Below are 17,775 nucleotides of genomic sequence, written 5' to 3' on the forward strand. Positions count from 1 at the left end.
CCTGAATCTGCCGCGCATTGTCATTGGCTGGCGTCTGTGCATCCTCTCCGTTCACCCAATCAGAAGCGACGTACCTCATTGTCCACGTTAAAGGGATATGTCAGCGCAAACAGTACACTTCAATGTCGTCAGTAATCATAACAATAATTGCAGTTGTGAATTTACTCCTTATGCTTTGCAATCGACGAGCCGGGATGATTAAAAAACAAAAATAAATGTACAAGTTATGATATTTAGCCCGTATTTCTGTATATTGATATATGTTTTGCAGCAGTGGCAATTAACCACGTGGTATGGCCTCAAAAGGGATGATGTCATCGTAAAAATACTGCAAGCAGCCTGCAGTAATGCATTCGGCTTCAATGTCAGTCCTACGAGCGGAATACCCATTAAGAGTGTGTGCAAATACAGGCTGAGATTAACAAATAATGCAATAAATATATCAACCTGGCAGTTTTCTATATATATATAAATAAATGTTTGGGAAATACTAGGCAATATAAAGGGAATATTGTAAAAAAAATACTTTTTTTTCAGGTGCAGGGGTGTCCAAACTTTTTCCACTGAGGGCTACATACTGAAAAATTATCTGTAGGCCAGGTCTCAAACCGTGGGGCACTTTTAGCCACAATTTAGACACCCCTATCTCATTTGTGTGTGCAAGAAAGACACCACATACCACATATACATGTCTCATTTATTCCACCCCCCCCCTCTGTGCTCATTCAAACATTTTTTGTCTTCTTCCAAGTGCACAAATCCAAAATAAAAACCCTAAAGAGTCCCTCAAGTGTGTGCTTCAGGGAGGTGTCGTAGTGTCCCATTTGGGTAAAGAAGAGAAAGGGAAGTATTACTCTATACAATAAGAGTACATGAGTGTTTAATTTATACTTAAAAAAAAAAAAACTACCATTGGATCACAGCACCACAGCCCTGCTGGTTTTTGATCGTCAAGTCGAGGTTACACAAGGCTGAACTACCCAAATAACCCCCAAAAAAGGGTAACAGCAAAGGACCACCATCAGTAAAAGTCAACTAAATGCTACTCCCTCCCTTGTCGACTGTACATTCATTATTTAATCTAGTTCCTTGTTTAAACTCCAGTTCTCCAGCGAAAGCCATACAGTAAATGTCATGTTGTCCTACATCACGTGATGAGATGTGTGTTACTCAGGTTGAATATGAAGTAACATTTTTTTTTTTTTTAAAGAGTGCCAGTTCCTGATCAGTGATGCAAATGAGACAGCTCTAAGGCAAACTGGCGTGCATACAGATTGCGTAACTAAAAGCCGAGCTTGGATTCAGAATGTGTCAGTTTGGGATGTCAGGGGGTACAACCTGCCGGTGACCGTATTGAACACACGCCCTGCGAGAGGTACCGGTCGGCCCATTAAAGAACGGCATCCGTGACTAAATTGCGTAAGCTTTGGTAACATTTCACATCTAGGTCAGGTCTACAAGTCACCGAGCAGGTTCCCTTTGACTTTTGCAGTTAGGATTCCAGTTTGTAACAAGATAGACAGCAAAGCCACAGTCGCGACACTCGGTTAAATTGTATATGACAAAGTGTGGGTGTCATCCAAGAACAGTTGTGCAGACGGTAACTGCCAATACTGTAAATTGGAATGCGCCGTGTACTGAAGCAAAATCTTATTGCCCAAAGACCACGCATGCAATATTAATCCAATCAGATAAAAAATACATGGCATGTATTCTCAACTATATTGTTAGAATTCACACACTACAGGGGTTATTTAGCCGTACAGTTATACTTTTAACAGTGAACTATCGGACGAGAAGTGAGCTTCCGGTGGTTATAAGTTAGCAACAAGACAAGGAGCAGTGTGGAGTGCAAATAGCAGCCAGTTTGTCGTTTAGTGGTATAGCTTTCCGTGTTGCAGCAATAGAAGGGAAAACGTAAGCATCTGGTTAGTAAAGCTACAGTACATTGTGTTTGTGTTTGAAACCCTGTGTGTGTGTACAATGTACAAAAGATGAGCAGAGTGGGTGTCAAAGGGGGACTATACAAGTGGTAATGACATGACCTCATTGGTACAGCACATAGATTAAAAAAAGGAAATCGTACATTTTAACTTTTAAGTGCAGCAAAGCGCGATACAATTTCAGTGTTTTTTTTCCCCCTCCCAGAAGAGCAAGACATTCGTGCCAATTTAATGAAGTTAACTGACACCAATAGACAAAAAATATACATTTATATATATATAAAGCACCAATAAGTGGCGTAATTTAGTTTGAGATCTATCAGTCACTTACATGACAAATCTGTGACTCCACTTCATGCTGGATTGCTAATGTAATAATTACAGGTAAGCACATAATCCCAATAAGTGTGACAGTTGTGCACGTGAAAGTAAGTCTAGTTACATTGATTTTTCAACCATAATAAAAAGTAGGACTTCTTTCAACGTTATTTGGAAGGCTGATTGATTCTCTCCCTTTGTGTTTCTTTGAGAGGTCGCTAAAAAGAAGGCAATAAATAGTGCAAAAGTACTGCAAGAGTGGGTGCTCGGAGTTTTAGTGATGAAAATGTGAAACAAAGCGCAGCAGGACCTGCCTTTTTCTACTAGAACGCAACGGTTGGAAGTAGCATCTGCCTTGTCGGAGCCGAAACGCGTTCAACAAAAAAAAAAAGAAAAGTACAGAAACAGCATCCCCTTTCCGAAAAGAAACAAAAAAAAAAAGAAAAAAAGACACACACCCCTCCAGTGAGACATGAGTTCCCCTTAAAATGGAGACAAAACCAGGACAAATAGCGGGACACCAGCTGCACATGCCTTTCACTTTCAGGACTGGCACTTCTTTGTCTATCTTTGATTGCTTGAGAAGGTGCGTCAGTTGCGCGTGTCCTGTCCACACCTGGCGGCACGTTTCTATGTGGTCTGCGAGCCGCGGGTGTCCCCGTCAGGACCCAGGGCGGACGACCGGCTTCGTGCTAAAAGGGTGGCGGGGCTCACGGGCAGACGGGCGGCTTCGCTCACTAGGTTCTCGTATTCGCTACTGTCCTCGTCTTCGTCGTCATCGTCGTCGTCAAACTCCTGACCCGCTGCTTGTCTGTCTAACGAATCAGAGCTTGATCCGTCCCCGTTGCCGAGGTACGGGGGGCTGGGAGTGCTGACGGGATTTGAGGTGGCGCCGAGGCCCAAGCTTGAGATAATCCCTAGTGGGCCCGGGGTGGGGTGTCCCGGAGACCCCACAGCCTGAGGCCGGGGCAGTAGAGCAGCACTGGTAGGCGGGGAAGAGGAGGAGAGAAGAGATTCGCTTTGGGACATGAGGTCAGCGTACGAGGGCGGGTTGGATGAGATGCTGGGCCGCTCCGGTGCGGAGGGCGTATGGAAAGATATTCTCGATAGATGAGACGTTTCGGAAGGTTCCGTGTTTTCCTCTGGAGTGGAGTGGGAGTCTGGATTCTGGGCTTCACGGAGCCCTGTGGAGCAGAGGACACAACAGTTAACAGGACGTGAAGTATTTATGTCAGGCATTTCAACAACAGTAGCGGTTTGTGACTGGAATCCTCTATGACAGGGGTCTCAAACACGCGGCCCGCAGGACAAGTTTAATGTTAGTGCGGCCCGTGCAAGTTTGATATGGATGCTGTATGGTATCATGTACCCAGAAAAAAATATTACGTTTGATTAATGTTCATGTTAAAGGTTAAATAACTGTTAATAGTTATCCTCCCTATCCGTGTGGAAGTGGTAAGTTTTTGGCTATTTCAGTTTAAAGGAAATTTGCGAGTTAGCATGTGTCTCAAGACCCTGCAGTTGCGCAATATGTTGTAAATAAAAAGAGTATAAATGTGACTATAGTCGTGTTTTGTCATGTCTACAGGGCTCTAATGCTTTGTTCATTTTAATCTGAAAAAAATAATTTGTCTACCCACCAACTATATGTGGTTTCTTAAGTTTTCATTATTTGCCGTTTTATTATTATTATATGTATTTATTTATTACTGCTTGATTGATTTTCTTTATTGTTGATTTGTTTATTTTTCATCTTATTTTGTGTAGAAAAATAAAAAGTAAGATATTTGAGAACAGTGGAATGTTTTATCAGAGCTTTTCTTGTAGAAAATTGGAACCAAAGCGAAGTTTTTTACGTTTTTTACATTTTTTTGGAAACTTGATGTGGCCCAGTCTCACCCAGACCCGAGCTCCAGTGGCCCCCCAAGTAAATTGAGCTTGAGACCCCTGCTCTATGATGACACTACTGGTGGTGGAAGTCACGACACCTTGTACTCCTCCACCTTCCTTCTTGGAGGTGTGTTTGGGCTCCTTATCAACCAGATCGGGTGTTTTATACACAACGGGCAGGGTGTAAGCACTTACGCCTCTCTTCTTCCGCCACCTTGTGTTTCCTGAGAGCAATTTCATGTTTCAGTTTGTTCACATCTTCTTGAATTTTCTCCTTCGCGCGTTCACTTTGTTCTACCTCCCCACACACGGCCTGAAAAAACATACGAGGAGGAAGAACGACTGAAGTCCAAACGACAAAATGGTGACGATAAAGATGATGAGGATCAACTGCTCACCTGCACTTTATCCTGCAGCGCGCTGTAGACTTGAAATATTGTTCGGATGTCCTTCATCACGCCGTCTTTGTCGAAGAATTCAGCCCTGCAGAGAGGTTGATTGAAACAAGACGCTGTTCATGGCATCATTAAGAAATCTTACAAGAAAGTCATTGTTGTGGTAACATTTTGGTGATTTGTGATTGAAGTGTAATAAATTCCACTGTTCAATTCTTGTCTCGCTTTAAAAATTACACAGTGGAGGTATTAAGTCCACCAGATCAATGTGTGTGTGTGTTTGAGTGCCCTTTGGTACATCATAGGCACGACACAGTGGTCACGCTGCTGTTATAGAACTTCATGCAGCAAGCCTGATTGACACTGAGTCCAAATATTACCCGTGTTCTTTGATGACCTTGGCGTAGTTGAGCGAGGTGTTGGGCACGGAGGAGACCTTATACTCCTGCTGGCTTGTATTCCCCAGGTTTGGGATGGTGAGAGTGATCCTCTGGTTGTACCTACTGAGTGGGAACATGACCAGTGAGCGCTCCCACCCATAAAATAGCCAACTACAGCACACTGTAAAAAGTGATTTACAGGAACTGTCCATCAGTACCTGCGGTTCGGTCGGAAGAGCACATACTCCAGCGCGTGCGTGGAACTGTTGGCCGTGGAGATGAAGCTGAAAAGGAGGAAGACGAGGTCGGGCACGCCCAGCAGCTGAGTCAGCTGTTTGTGGATGATCTGTTCCCTGAACGACATCTGCTGCTGTGTGTTTCGCCGAAAGCGGTACCAACCGATCACATTCTGCGGGAAGAAAACATGACATCCATCATTGATTCGGGTGACTTTTGGCATGGCGAAATGTGAACTACGACAAAGAAAGAAACTCCAAAAAAAAAAAAAACATCACTCACTTTTCGCCTATCTTTTAGAACGCTGTTGAGATTTTCTTCATTGACTTTCCCTGCGTAGTCATAAAAGCTGGTGCGAGGGAGACAAAAAAGTATGCAGTTTACATGCCCGCTGGTGTTACACAATCTTGTCAAATGGGGTCATCTAACGTTCTAAAATGGGTATAAAGTGGCTGGCTATTTAATCAAATACAAAATAAATAGAAATATCAATTTTTATTCAGCAGTGTTTATAAATCTTACTATTTAAAAATGAATGTATTGATAATAAGTGAATAATAAGTGTAAACTAAGCTTTACAATGCTTATGTCATGTTCCCTCCTTCACTACACGACAAACCCTCAGCATCCATACTAAATATAATTGCCAGGAGCTTACCTAAACAACCGTGCGCAAGGGTCATGTTTATGGATTTCTGTTGGAAGCAAAAAGAGAAATATGTTTTGTTAATAACTGACATTACATTAACATATTTACATATTGTTTATAAAATAATATTTTTTTTACATGGTAAGCACCTTACATACAGTGGATAACTGTAAAAAGGGGACCCATTATGCTCATTTTCAGTGCTTTGTATTGAGTTGTGGACTCCTATAGAGCAGTTACACACAATAACCTGCACCGAAAGCTTTCTAGATCTGCATCTCTTTCTGCAGTGCTTCTATGGACTTCCTGCTTCCGACCCAAACAAATAGTCGGTTTGATTTGCTCCTCCCCAGGACACTTGCTACGGCCACTCTGCTGTGATTGGTCATGCTCCCAAGCACTCCTGAGGTTTTCCGGATACGTAGAGCTGTGTTTGTGAAGTGCAGGCAATCTGCAGCCCATATAAGGAAATCCGGATCGGATTGACGTCAGTAGAACTCGGCGTTAGAAAAAAACAAGCGTGCAGAGCCATCCAAAACATCTTTCAGGGCTCACTTCCAGACACTTTGGTATTATTTAATTCGTGAATACAACATTGTCACAATGTTTATAGCTCAGAGAAGTAGAAAAGGCATAATAGGTCCCCTTTAAGCTCATGAATAAAAAATGCCTAAATCGATAATATAATTTCATACCCGATAGGGGAAGCCTTACCTACTACTTGGAGCAGTTCTGCATTGCTCATCTGTGTGTCACTGATGCTGATAGTCTCTTCTTGCCTTACTTCTCCTAAAAGGAAGCCCTCCTGCATATACAAACACATCTTACACTCAGATACTTAAACCAACACACAGGACTTTTAAATGCTCTTTAGGACATACAATTTTGAAAAATTCACAATGCATCTTTTATTACAGCACTGGTTAACTTATTTTTACACTTGTGTGAGAGTTAAGATAAATTAAGATGCACAACACGTAGAACTCGCAGCTGTTTTAGGAATGTTGACAAACATGCAGTGCAAAGTTTGGAAGTAACTTTGATTGACAGTAGTTGGGGTGTTGGCTTGAGCTTTACTGTAACAAAGCCTTTCTTTCCAATTTTGTCACCGATTAAAGAAACCAGTGGTTATCCAGATTAAAAAACAGCTAAAAGTACGGTGATGGTGACGTCATGCTAACAGGCGTCAAGTTGGTGACAAGCGCAGCTCTCAATGCGGAAATCAGAAACATAAAAACAGAGTTTTAGCCTCTTAATAAACCCAATGACATTTTTCTTATATGATATACTCGGTTACTAAACTAGAAAGAATTGCTAGCAAGCAAAGTAGCTAACAGCTGAGTATTTCCTGGAACTTCAGGCACTTCCTGTTCTAAAACAACACAAATAGTCTGTCGTGATTATTGATCATGTTTTGTCACTTATGTAGCGTGAAACCGTAATAAATATTGCCTAACTACAGAAGTTCTGCATTGACGTAGCGCGTAGTATATTCTCTATAATGAACACATCCACCGGTAAATAGACGACACCATAACTAGCTAGCCAGCAACAGGATAATGACACTGGCAAACAACACAAACTAATGGCGCTGATAAGCAACGCCGGGGGGAAACACAATTGAGCATCTTTCTTTGTCTTTAGCGACGTTACGTGGAATACTCACATGATCGGAGTTGCTATTGGCGCTGTGGTAACACACAGAACTAAAAGTATAACCTGAAATGGATGCCGCCATGATGGAAACATCCCTATCAATCCCACTGCCCCCTGCGGTTGGAAACGGGCGTCACTGGAGCCGCAATGCCTTGTGGGAAAAGTAGTGTTTTAGGCGCCAAACAATTAAAAACAACATGGACGCCCACGAGAGAAGCACACACACTTCGGACTCAGAAGAGGACAGCGGCTCGGATAACGACTTTGACACTTCACAACTAGGAACGAAGGAATAGTAAGAGTTTTGAGTTTGATTTAGATCTAGTATATGTCAACGACTGAAGCTTTTATTGTTGTTACGTTTTACCTAGATAGTAGCAATGTGACAAAACCCGTATTTTATGATGAAAAAAATCTAACAGTGAACGTTTGTGTTCTGTGTAAAGAGAGTCATTAAAAGTACATATTTTCGTACGATATCAGTATGCGGATCAAAAAAAAGAAAAGCGACTCGACTCGGTAATCGGGAAAAAAACGTAAAGGTAAATAAATCGTAATTTTAATTAATCGTAACTTTAATTAATGACTTGATTTAATTTGACTGATGGAACACATCCAGTCAAATTATGTATAAATAAACAAGGTAAAAAGTACAATATATAGTATTGTGTAGTGCTAGGTTGCCGGTACATAATTCACCCCGGAACCATCGATAGGGGAGTGGTTGCCACTCGGAGGGGTAGGCGTGAGGGAAAGGGAAATAAATTGCAACTTCATTGTATTAGCTGTAATTTATTATTGTAATGTTTGCTAAATGTTATCTCCAGTTGGGACGATGCATACCGAAGGGAACTGGAAACATTCAAGGACATCGGTGACGTTGGTGAGATATGGTAATCAAAACTACCACAATATTGTTTACATTTTGTTTACATTACTTTATGGACAGAATTCCACCATCCGAAACTACACTCTTTTCACAAACTCTAATCCATCATATGAACGTGGATGTACATTGAAAATGTATTGCAAGAAAATAAACACTTTTTCACCTCACTGTAACTTAGCATAATCTGTTTTGTTTTTTGTTACTCCCCTGCAAGGTTTGGTGAGGAAAGCATGAGCCGTGTGCTAAAATGGATGGGCACCGCAAAAGTTCCAGAAGATTCTGCCATTCTTGACATTGGCACAGGAAATGGAGCCTTTTTGGTCGAACTGGTATGAAAAATATACACATACAGTAGGTTCTCTGAGTATGGATTGGAAGGAGTCCGAGACAGGCTTATTGGGAGGTGGAAGTCGCAATAATGAGACCACTACACTGCGTAGTTAATAGCATAGTAGCTAATGCTGACTACAATGTAAGATTTTTAAGTGTATTCATTTTGTCTTTTCTTTCCTTTTTCCAAAAGGCTAAACACGGATTCCGGAATTTAACAGGAATAGATTATTCCACAGCTTCTGTACAGCTGGCAAAAAGTGTTCTGCAAGCAGAGAACCTAACACATGTCAAAGTTGAGGTGGGTTTTTGTGTGTGTGTGTGTGTGTGTGTGTGTGTGTGTGTTGCCATGATCGAAACAACATCCATGCGTCAATATGTGAAAGATGGCTGGCGTGTCACAGTTTTTCCACAATCCAGTGGCTCCTTGCCTGGGTTTCTGCTGTGTTGAGCATGTGGCAGACATCTAGGAAGATGGCCCTGAAAGTGATGGAAGGGTGGCCACCATTCACATTTCAAAACCACCAAAGAAATTGGCTGGATGTATGAAACCACATCTGCTCTGCTCTGCTCCCGATGGGTGTGGTTTCCTCTGTATGTATGTACTGTGTACCAAGCCCCCCCCCCCAGTTATTTTATTTTTATTTGCATTTTCCCGTGTTTGTGTACATGTGAAGCCTGAGGGTGTACAAGTCGAGTCAGATGCATGCACTTCAAAGACTGAAAAGAATGTTCCTGTCCTCATTGTCATACCAAGAACATCACAAAGAAAACAAGGCTTACATTTTTTTTGGGGGGGGGTATGTATGTGTATATGAGAATATTCTCAGAAAAGTCTAACCCAACAGTAAAAAATCATGTTTGGCTTTATTGTAATGGACTTTGTCATTATCATATGTTAATTGTCCATAACTTATTATAAAAATTCCCCACTTCATTTCTGAAAAATTACAATTTTATTGTCACAAAATGATGACTTTAAAAGGATTATCGTAAAATATCGCCTCTTCTTTTCGCTCTTTTTTTTACTGTAAAATTGACTTTTTTTTTCTTCATTAAATTACAACCTGATGTCAGTTTATTTATTTTTTATTTCAGTAATAATATAAATTTTTATTTCTTTTTCCCAACATAAAAATTAGGACCTAAAATAAAAATCAAATTCTCATTTTATCTCTGGAATATTTCCATAAAATTATGACTTTTGAAGTGTTTTTTTTTTTGTAAAAGTTTGACTTTAATTTACTTTCTCGTCTTATTTTTTGCTGTTTTTCTCATAAAATCACAATATTATATTATAATTACATTGCAACATTATTCTTGTAAACCGAAATCAAATCAAGGCTATTCCTGTGAAGTTAAATTTTTGGGGGGGGAAATTAGAACCTTATTTTTTTAGAACTATGATTTTTGTTCTCGTAAATTATTTTGTAAAAATCTAATAATGTTTTTCTTGTAATGTACATTTTGTTCTGAGATCCTTCTTATTCCTCCTATTCTTTTAAACCTTTCATTTTTAGGAGGCGGACTTCTGTCAAGGGCAGCTGAAGGGTTTCGACGTCTGCATCGACAAAGGAACGTTTGACGCTATTAGCCTAAGCCCTGACCATAGCAGTGAGGTCAAAAAACGTTATGTGCGAGCTTTAAAAGACGCTCTGAAGGACCAGGGGCTCTTCTCCATCACGTCCTGTAACTGGACTAAAGAACAGCTGCTTGAGCGTTTTGCTGAAGGTGAGCCGGGGGGGGGTCTTATTATTGTTGTGGCGCGTATTTCCATTACAGTGATGAATCGGCCTGTTTTTACTATCTTTGATTTTGATGCATAATGTAATTCACTTACTTGACCACTAGGTAGAGCAACCACACTTTTTATCTGTATTTTGCTGATGTCAGTAGGGATACGTTGTGATTGTGTGTGACTACATTTCTCGTTTTATTTGTAGCTGTGTTGTATCCACAAGAGCAAAATACATTGAAACATTTTGTGGCTTCTGGCATTGAAACACAAACATTTACATTTGGGCTCCTTTGTTGTCTGACCATCAGTCAACACATAGCTCTTCAATGGTGACGGTTACCTGCCAGGCTGTTAAGCTCCAGGCAACAACTGTCTGAAGTTTTTGTACTTTTGGCAAGTGGCCCATGAGCCGTCATCCCACCCCTCCTGTCAGTGTTAGAACCCTGAAAAGGGGGAAATATGTGAATAAGTTTGGTCGGACACAATGCCTCCATCTGGCATCCTCATCCAGAATACTTTTTTAAATTTATTTCACACATTAAAAAAAATGTATGTCAAGCACACGGTAGCCATTTTGTTTCCCACAAGTAGACACAGCAAATCAACAAAACAACAAATAGTGTCCCTTTCTACTTTTTCAGACAACTCAAACACAAAGCATTTTCATTTTAAACATCTAAAGAAAGAACATGTACTGTACATATCTACCTAAACAAATACATACATTAAACATAAACCGTGCCATTACCCTCCTAACAGACGTCGGTTAGCTAGCTTACAGTACCATGTAGCATCTACAACATGGTACCAAACTATGTCTCAAAAAGTTTCCAAAATGCACCAAACATGCTCAAAAATGCTCACATGTTGCAGCACAACACATATAATGTCCGTGACATACCTGAAAAGGGGGAAATATGTGAATAAGGATGGCCAGACACGATGTCTCCCTCTGGCATCCTCATCCAGGATGGAGCGCCGCGGCCAAGAGCTCCCCCTTTCGGCCTCAGCAGACATAGACAATCGATCCCCGATTAACTGATTCAGAGTGCATTGTAAATCAATTTTAAATAGATGTAACCCTTTTTGGTGAGCACCTTGCAACACAAACAATATATCACATGAGTGCAGTTACACGAGAATGCCAGCAGGGGGCCGTGAGGGGCCTGTGAGAGCAATTGGGGGATGTTAAAGCGTTTATTTAGGCCTTTTGGTCATGCTACACAAACGTAACCAATGACTTATTTTATTTCCCCTCTTTGGTGTCTTACAGGATTTGAACTTGTGCAAGAGTTACCCACACCCACTTTCCAGTTTGGCGGCAAGAAGGGCAACAGTGTGACTGCATTAATATTTAAACGAGTACATTAATGTGTCTGTTTTTGATTTTTCAATAAATTAATCTTTTTTTTCTATTAAGAGTGCAGCTTTCGGTGTCCTTGGTGGTATGTGCAGACGGCATGAGTTAGATTCCCAGCAACTGGACATGTCCAGTACCGGTCAGGAAGTGAATCTGGCGTAACAACTAAACCAAATCTCTCATGTGATTAGCTTTCTGTGGTCGAAACCCCCCCCTAAAAAAAATTATGGTGCAACTTTCAGTGATCATTTGTGCAACTAGCGGATGTCAAAAACAGGAAACGATCCAATTCGGCCATTAATAATGCACACTATAAACCCCCAAGGCGCTATTGCTAAAGGTGTGTTCATGCCGCAGCAGGTTTTATCATCAAGCTATTTTAATGCAACTGTCGGGACTAAGGTTTGTCTTGTGTGTCGTAACCAAAAGAAGCCATGTTCACTGACAAGACATTTATTCGTCCCCGGGGTGAAAGCCATTAAAGCGTATTGACGAAAAACGAGCTGAAACGGCTGAGTAATGCATACGCCTGCTGCGGATCTTTTGATCACGTCAAACTGTTTTCACATGGAACCTCTTAGCTCTGATGAGCACTTGGCCCCGGTTTGAAGAAATGCTGGTTTGGAATCAGGAGAAGATTCCCAAGTCATGTGGAATTAAGAGCCTTTCATTTGTGAACGTAGTCAATGTGCACCCGCTCTCAACACAACCTTTTTTTTTTACTGTTAAAGTACTCATCTGAGTGCACTTGTGGTGATTGCTAAGCCAAACTGTGATTTTTGCTTCAGATGGACCCAAAGGAGACAATGTGTTTCCTGTTAAAAGGAGCCCAATGACAGAATGCCATGTTTTGCATAAACCTCTTTCTGTAAATCCACCCTGCAGGACCGTGTTTAAGGGGATGTTTTCAACTAAAAATGGAAAAATGGTGTCCATCCATATATCCGCTTATCCTCACGAGGGTCACGGGTATGCTGGAGCCTATCCCAGCTGGTACACCCTGGACTGGTCGAAGCAATAGTGGCGTTTTGGCCTTTACTTTTTACAAAAAGCTAAGAACATAATGTGATAATGGTGTTATTTACATCTAAACACATGAATTACTCTTTTGAACGCATATTGTTTTGAAAAGTCAAGCTATTTAGTGGGCCCCACCAATTAACCAAAACATCATTCCTCCACTGAAATCCTTTACTTTCTACAAAAAGCTAAGAACATAATGTGATAATGGTGTTATTCACATCTAAACACATGAATTACTCTTTTGAACGCATATCGTTTTGAGAAGTCAAGCTATTTAGCGGCCCCACCAATTAACCGGAACGGGGAGAACATGCAAACTCCACACAGAGATGGCCGAGGGTGGGATTGAACTCGGGTCTCCGAGCTGTGAGGTCTGAGGGTTGCTGGAGCCGATCCCAGCTGTCTTCGGGCGAGAGGACGGGTTTATGCAGTTTATGTTGTAGCATCATGTGAGTGTGAATGGTTGTTTGTCTATATGTGCCCTGTGATTGGCTGGCGACCAGTCCAGGGTGTACCCCGCCTCTTGCCTGAAACCCCTGCGACCCTCGTGAGGAAAAAGCGATAGAAAATGAATGAATGAATAAATGTTGTAGCATCGTTGTTTGGCTAAATATAAATAGTATGGTAACATTTGTTGCGGGGGTGCTGGAGCCTATCCCAGCTGTTTTCAGGCAAGAGGCGGGGTACACCCTGGACTGGTGGCCAGCCAATCACAGGGCACATATAGACAAACAACCATTCACACTCACATTCATACCTATGAACAATTTGGAGTCGCCAATTAACCTAGCATGTTTTTGGAATGTTGTAGGAAACCGGAGAAACCCACGCATGCACCGGGAGAACATGCAAACACCACACAGAGTGGGATTGAACTCAGGTCTTTTAGCTGTGAGGTCTGCACGCTTACCACTTGCCCACCGTGCAGCCGGTGTCTGGCAATATTCTGTGTAAAATGCAAATACATTTTATTGTCAGACCTGTTTCACGGTTTCTGAGGAAAAGAGGCTTCTATCATTCGGGTCTTCCCCTAAGTGCCTGACCCAGGGTAGTTAACTGCAGCCATCTGTCAAGTCCAAACAAAAAAAAAAGCCTCCCAAGCTAATGAGCTAATCAGGAGGCTTTGGGGTCCTGAGAGTCGTGATTAAGAGCTGCTGACATAATGAATAAACAAGAGGCCATGAGGCTTCCCTGCCACGGCCATCATAAATAACTACTCCGCACTCCTAATTGGAAGCCAGTGTTCCAATGGGAGTCACCGCGCCGAGTTTTTTTACTCAAACTGGGGAAAGGCTCATCTCACGCTCAATCCATTACGCCGCCCTTTTTCCACGTTTATTATCGTTTATTACATTTTGCCTGCATCTTCACATGCTGTACTATCATGTCAAAAAACATCCCGTTATAAATCATTCACGGTATGAAACCACAATAGCTGTCCTGCACAAAAGCCCGCAGTCAGCACTTTGGGGTTGGCGCTGGTTCCAAAACGATGCTTTAATTCCGCTTGTGCGGACACGGTGCCAACGCTAGCATGAATACTACGCTTTCATTTTATACAAATAGTTATAGCGGTTTTTTTTTCTATTTTCTTGCTCCTCTGGGTTTGAAGGTGTCTTAATAGGATTTTATGGGGGGGGATTACTCTAACATGTTGCAGGGAAGTTTTCCATGGCAGGAGTGCCAGGTGGGGGTGGGAAGGGAGATGATTTTAGAAGATGCACGTTACAGTAGGGGTGTCCAAACTTTTCCACAAAGGGTTGCATACAGAAAAATGAACTGAAGTTCTGATATATTTTGTGTATCAAAGATGCTAAAATCCAATGTCGGTACTCAACAATTTATTTTTTAATCAAATTTTCTTATTCACAAGTTCTCAACTTCTTCCATGTTGCAATAATGTTAGCGCAGATCTGCCAATGTGTACACATTTCTTGTACTCAACATGTAATTAACTCTTAAAAAACGCTTGTATGCGCTCCATTTTGTTGCATTTTCCTGGTTTCTGTTTCAAGTTCGGTCACAATACAATAGAAAGCCTCTGGTCTAAGCCTTTACCCATTTTACAAGTATGGCATATCAAGGTGCGTTTGAGGTAACATGATTATTGCAGAGATTAAGTGAAAAAAAACCAATACTTTTAAATATAAATAAAACAAGTTATTGAAAAACGTTTAGACTAAATCAGATGAGTTTCTACAATGTGATTATGAAAGTAAAATGACTTTAAATAAACTATAAAAGAATCATTAAAAGGCTGAAAATGTAATGTAACTTTAAGAGTATCTGAAAGCGGTGGAGTGGCAAAAGTAGCACACGGGTATTGTAAATGCCTGGGGGAGGACCACAGTGGAACATACCAACTTGACAGGGGTGTTCTCTTTATGTCTGTCATGTTTTAGTCGCATCTGCTGTACAAATAGTTAACTTTTTGATTTACACCGCTCTTAAATTTTCACTAATTTGCACACATGTTTGATTTCTGTTCTCACAAGCGTTATTGTTAAGTGTTGAGAAAGTAGTTTACGGCTATCCGCCCCGCCCTCCCTCCGGCGAGGTCGACCTGAAAGCGGACATTGTTAGGATGGAAAGCCGAGAGCAGAAAGCAGCTAGCAGCTCTCAGCTGCTCGCAGTCTTGGTTCGCTCCTCAAGCGGCTGAGACCGCATTGGAACTTTTCAGAAACTTTCCCTTTCTCCTCTCCATGAAGATGTCCTAACTTGGGAAGAGCCTCTGCTGGCCAGGTAGTAAATGTGTTAATAACACTGTTATTGTAAGACTTGTATTTTCTACGCAACATGACAACAGTGCTAATTTGCTGTAGGGCATTTTGTTTGTATTTTAGTGTAATATTGTATGTGAATACGCTTTATAATATACTTCATACTTTCACCTACTGTATGTAAGTAGTTGATTCATGTGTTTTTTTGTGTGGTTGAATGTATGGCTAACCTGTTGCTGCATGTTAGTCTGCACCCAGCTCCAAAATCCCCCTACATTTACTATCTGTGTGGTCACACATCAAGCTGTTCATGTGCATCACACACACACACACACACACACACACACACACACACACACACACACACACACACACACACACACACACACATACTTTTTCAAGACCAAACAAAAGTGTCGAAGAAGCCAAAGAGATGCCATGCAATCTGCAACCGCACATTGCATGTTTGCTTCCTCTGATGACAGCCATTAGTCACTCCTCATTGTGACTCTTAAAAGTGAGCATAATGCATATGCATTTGAATGCCGGTGGCTTGAAACAATAGGACGCGCCGCTGTTTCTGTTGTCAGAGCAGCGAGGAACACGAGGCCTGAGGTCAAATCAACATTTGTTGTGATGAGTCATGCTGCGCCCTTAAAACTGATTTACCACGCTCAAATACAACTTTTCCGATTGTTCCTGATGGAAGTAAGGGAAATGGACTTAATCCGTTCCAGGGTCAAACTGTCACCAGAATACACATTGACTGCATTCTTAAAAGAGAACACTTGTCTGTGCCTTTCACACAGAATAAGTGGGATATTGTCGTGATGACATATCATTCAAAGTATAAAATAGTTAGTACTCCATCGGTGGGAACTTTGGACAGGATTCAGAGGCATTTGATTAAAGGCAAATACAGTCCTCGTCCAATTACTACCTTTGTCAAAGACAGGAATGACATTCAGGACCGCTCAAAAGTTTGGGATCACTTGAAATTTTTTTTGTTTACCAAAGAAAAACATTTTTTTTCCATCTCACAAACATTTCTATCCATTTCACAAACAATTAAAATGAATCAGATTAGGGTTAGATCACATTTTTGCATAGAGGCCTACTATCAACAACTGTCAGTCCTCTGCATCAATCTCCTGGTATGGCTGCTAATCCAAGTTCATCATTTTATAAGGCTAATAGATTATTAGAAAAACCATCTAAAAATCTAAAAACTAAAACTAAAATCTCTTACCATGCTGTTAACTACTCCCTTCAGAGAGCAGCACAAACTGGGTCTAACAAGGACACAGAAACGCTGCACAACTGTGCAAGAAGACCAATATCAACAACAACTTTTCCAATTGTTCTTGTTCGAAGTAAGGGCTTAATCTGTTCCAGGGTCAAACTGTCACCACAATACACATTGACTGCATTCTTAAAAGAGAAAACTTGTCTGTGCCTTTCACACAGAATAAGTGGGATATTGTAGTGACGACATATCATTCAAAGTATAAAATACTGACGCTACCGCTCAAAAGTTTGGGATCACTTGCAAATTTCTTTGTTTACCAAAGAAAAACCTATTTTCATGCATTTCCCAAACAATTTTTTTTATTTCCCAAACATTATTATCCATTTCACAAACAGTTAAAATGAATCAGATGATTTTCAAAGAAGGATGTACATTTCTGCATAGAGGCCTACTATCGACAACTGTCAGTCCTCTGCATCAATCTCCTGGTATGGCTGCTAATCCAAGTTCATCATTTTATAAGGCTAATAGATTATTAGAAAAGCCATCCAAAAATTAAAATCTCTTACCATGCTGTTAACTACTCCCTTCATAGAGCAGTACAAATTGGGTCTAACAAGGACACAAAAACGCTGCACAACTGTGCAAGAACTTGACTTCAAGAACGGACGCCTGTCTCTGACTAAACAGCAATTGGGAAAAATGCGCCTTTTGTCTCTGTGCTGTGCCAACAAAATGGAGGGACAAAGTTGACCAACCATTGCAAGTAGAAACAGTACTCGAACACAGCTTCCTTTATACTTTTTTTGCGTTTAAATAGCAACGCCGGCGTGCGATGAACTTCGACTGATGATGATGATGACTGATGATTGCAGGTTCCTTTTCTTCTGCGGGCCAGGAAGTGGCCTGTTTTGCCCTTCTTTGCTGTTGCATGGCGGCTTGGTTGATCTCTGTGGACACCTTCAACAAAAAACTGGTTTAACACCAGCAGGGCTCCC

General features: G+C 41.2%; 3 protein-coding genes across 7 annotated transcripts in view; 2 read left to right on the forward strand and 1 right to left on the reverse strand.

Moving 5' to 3' along the window:
* Positions 1-678: 678 nt before the first annotated feature.
* abraxas2 (abraxas 2, BRISC complex subunit) lies at positions 679-11,560 on the reverse strand. Of its 3 annotated transcripts, none has more exons than XM_078787211.1 (9): positions 11,329-11,560; positions 6,527-6,620; positions 5,822-5,858; positions 5,446-5,512; positions 5,145-5,335; positions 4,927-5,049; positions 4,550-4,634; positions 4,347-4,464; positions 679-3,445 (listed from the first exon to the last, which is right to left on the reverse strand). In XM_078787211.1, exons 1-9 carry the CDS (start codon positions 11,440-11,442, stop codon positions 2,892-2,894), a joined length of 1,383 nt encoding a protein of 460 aa, XP_078643337.1. In that variant the 5' UTR covers positions 11,443-11,560; the 3' UTR covers positions 679-2,891. The 3 variants fall into 3 exon arrangements, with proteins under 3 accessions (XP_078643337.1, XP_057914943.2, XP_057914942.2); XM_058058960.2 differs by having other exon boundaries at positions 6,527-6,617; positions 11,327-11,473; XM_058058959.2 differs by lacking the exon at positions 11,329-11,560 and adding an exon at positions 7,479-7,676 and having other exon boundaries at positions 6,527-6,617.
* On the forward strand, positions 7,602-11,865 carry eef1akmt2 (EEF1A lysine methyltransferase 2). Of its 3 annotated transcripts, none has more exons than XM_058058961.2 (6): positions 7,602-7,763; positions 8,296-8,361; positions 8,572-8,686; positions 8,881-8,988; positions 10,208-10,418; positions 11,699-11,865. In XM_058058961.2, exons 1-6 carry the CDS (start codon positions 7,666-7,668, stop codon positions 11,794-11,796), a joined length of 696 nt encoding a protein of 231 aa, XP_057914944.2. In that variant the 5' UTR covers positions 7,602-7,665; the 3' UTR covers positions 11,797-11,865. The 3 variants fall into 3 exon arrangements, with proteins under 3 accessions (XP_057914944.2, XP_057914946.2, XP_057914945.2); XM_058058962.2 differs by having other exon boundaries at positions 7,672-7,763; positions 8,296-8,351; XM_058058963.2 differs by lacking the exon at positions 8,296-8,361 and having other exon boundaries at positions 7,650-7,763.
* A 3,540-nt stretch (positions 11,866-15,405) lies between these two features.
* Positions 15,406-17,775, forward strand: part of LOC131107968 (protein FAM53B-like) — a 39,741-nt gene continuing 37,371 nt past the window's right edge. Inside the window, exon 1 of the mRNA XM_058058510.2 lies at positions 15,406-15,550. The gene's annotated coding sequence lies outside the window, so the exon portion shown is untranslated. The remainder of the gene's footprint in view (positions 15,551-17,775) is intronic.

This window comes from Doryrhamphus excisus, linkage group LG20 (genome assembly GCF_037039965.1).
Source record: "Doryrhamphus excisus strain RoL-2023G ecotype Guam linkage group LG20, RoL_Dexc_Guam_v1.1, whole genome shotgun sequence".
NCBI classification, from domain to species: Eukaryota; Metazoa; Chordata; class Actinopteri; order Syngnathiformes; family Syngnathidae; genus Doryrhamphus; species Doryrhamphus excisus.

What these genes read in the sequence shown, in the direction of transcription:
- eef1akmt2 (XM_058058961.2), top strand. Translation starts at nt 7,666, where the DNA reads ATGGACGCCCACGAGAGAAGCACACACACTTCGGACTCAGAAGAGGAC. An exon ending in CAACTAGGAACGAAGGAATA is followed by an intron (nt 7,764 to 8,295) that starts GTAAGAGTTTTG and finishes TGTTATCTCCAG; the next exon opens with TTGGGACGATGCATACCGAA. An exon ending in TAACACATGTCAAAGTTGAG is followed by an intron (nt 8,989 to 10,207) that starts GTGGGTTTTTGT and finishes TTTCATTTTTAG; the next exon opens with GAGGCGGACTTCTGTCAAGG.
- abraxas2 (XM_078787211.1), bottom strand. Translation starts at nt 11,442, where the DNA reads ATGTCTGCTGAGGCCGAAAGGGGGAGCTCTTGGCCGCGGCGCTCCATC. An exon ending in CTCTTCCGACCGAACCGCAG is followed by an intron (nt 5,050 to 5,144) that starts GTACTGATGGAC and finishes GTTCCCACTCAG; the next exon opens with TAGGTACAACCAGAGGATCA. An exon ending in AAGGTCATCAAAGAACACGG is followed by an intron (nt 4,635 to 4,926) that starts GTAATATTTGGA and finishes ACCTCTCTGCAG; the next exon opens with GGCTGAATTCTTCGACAAAG.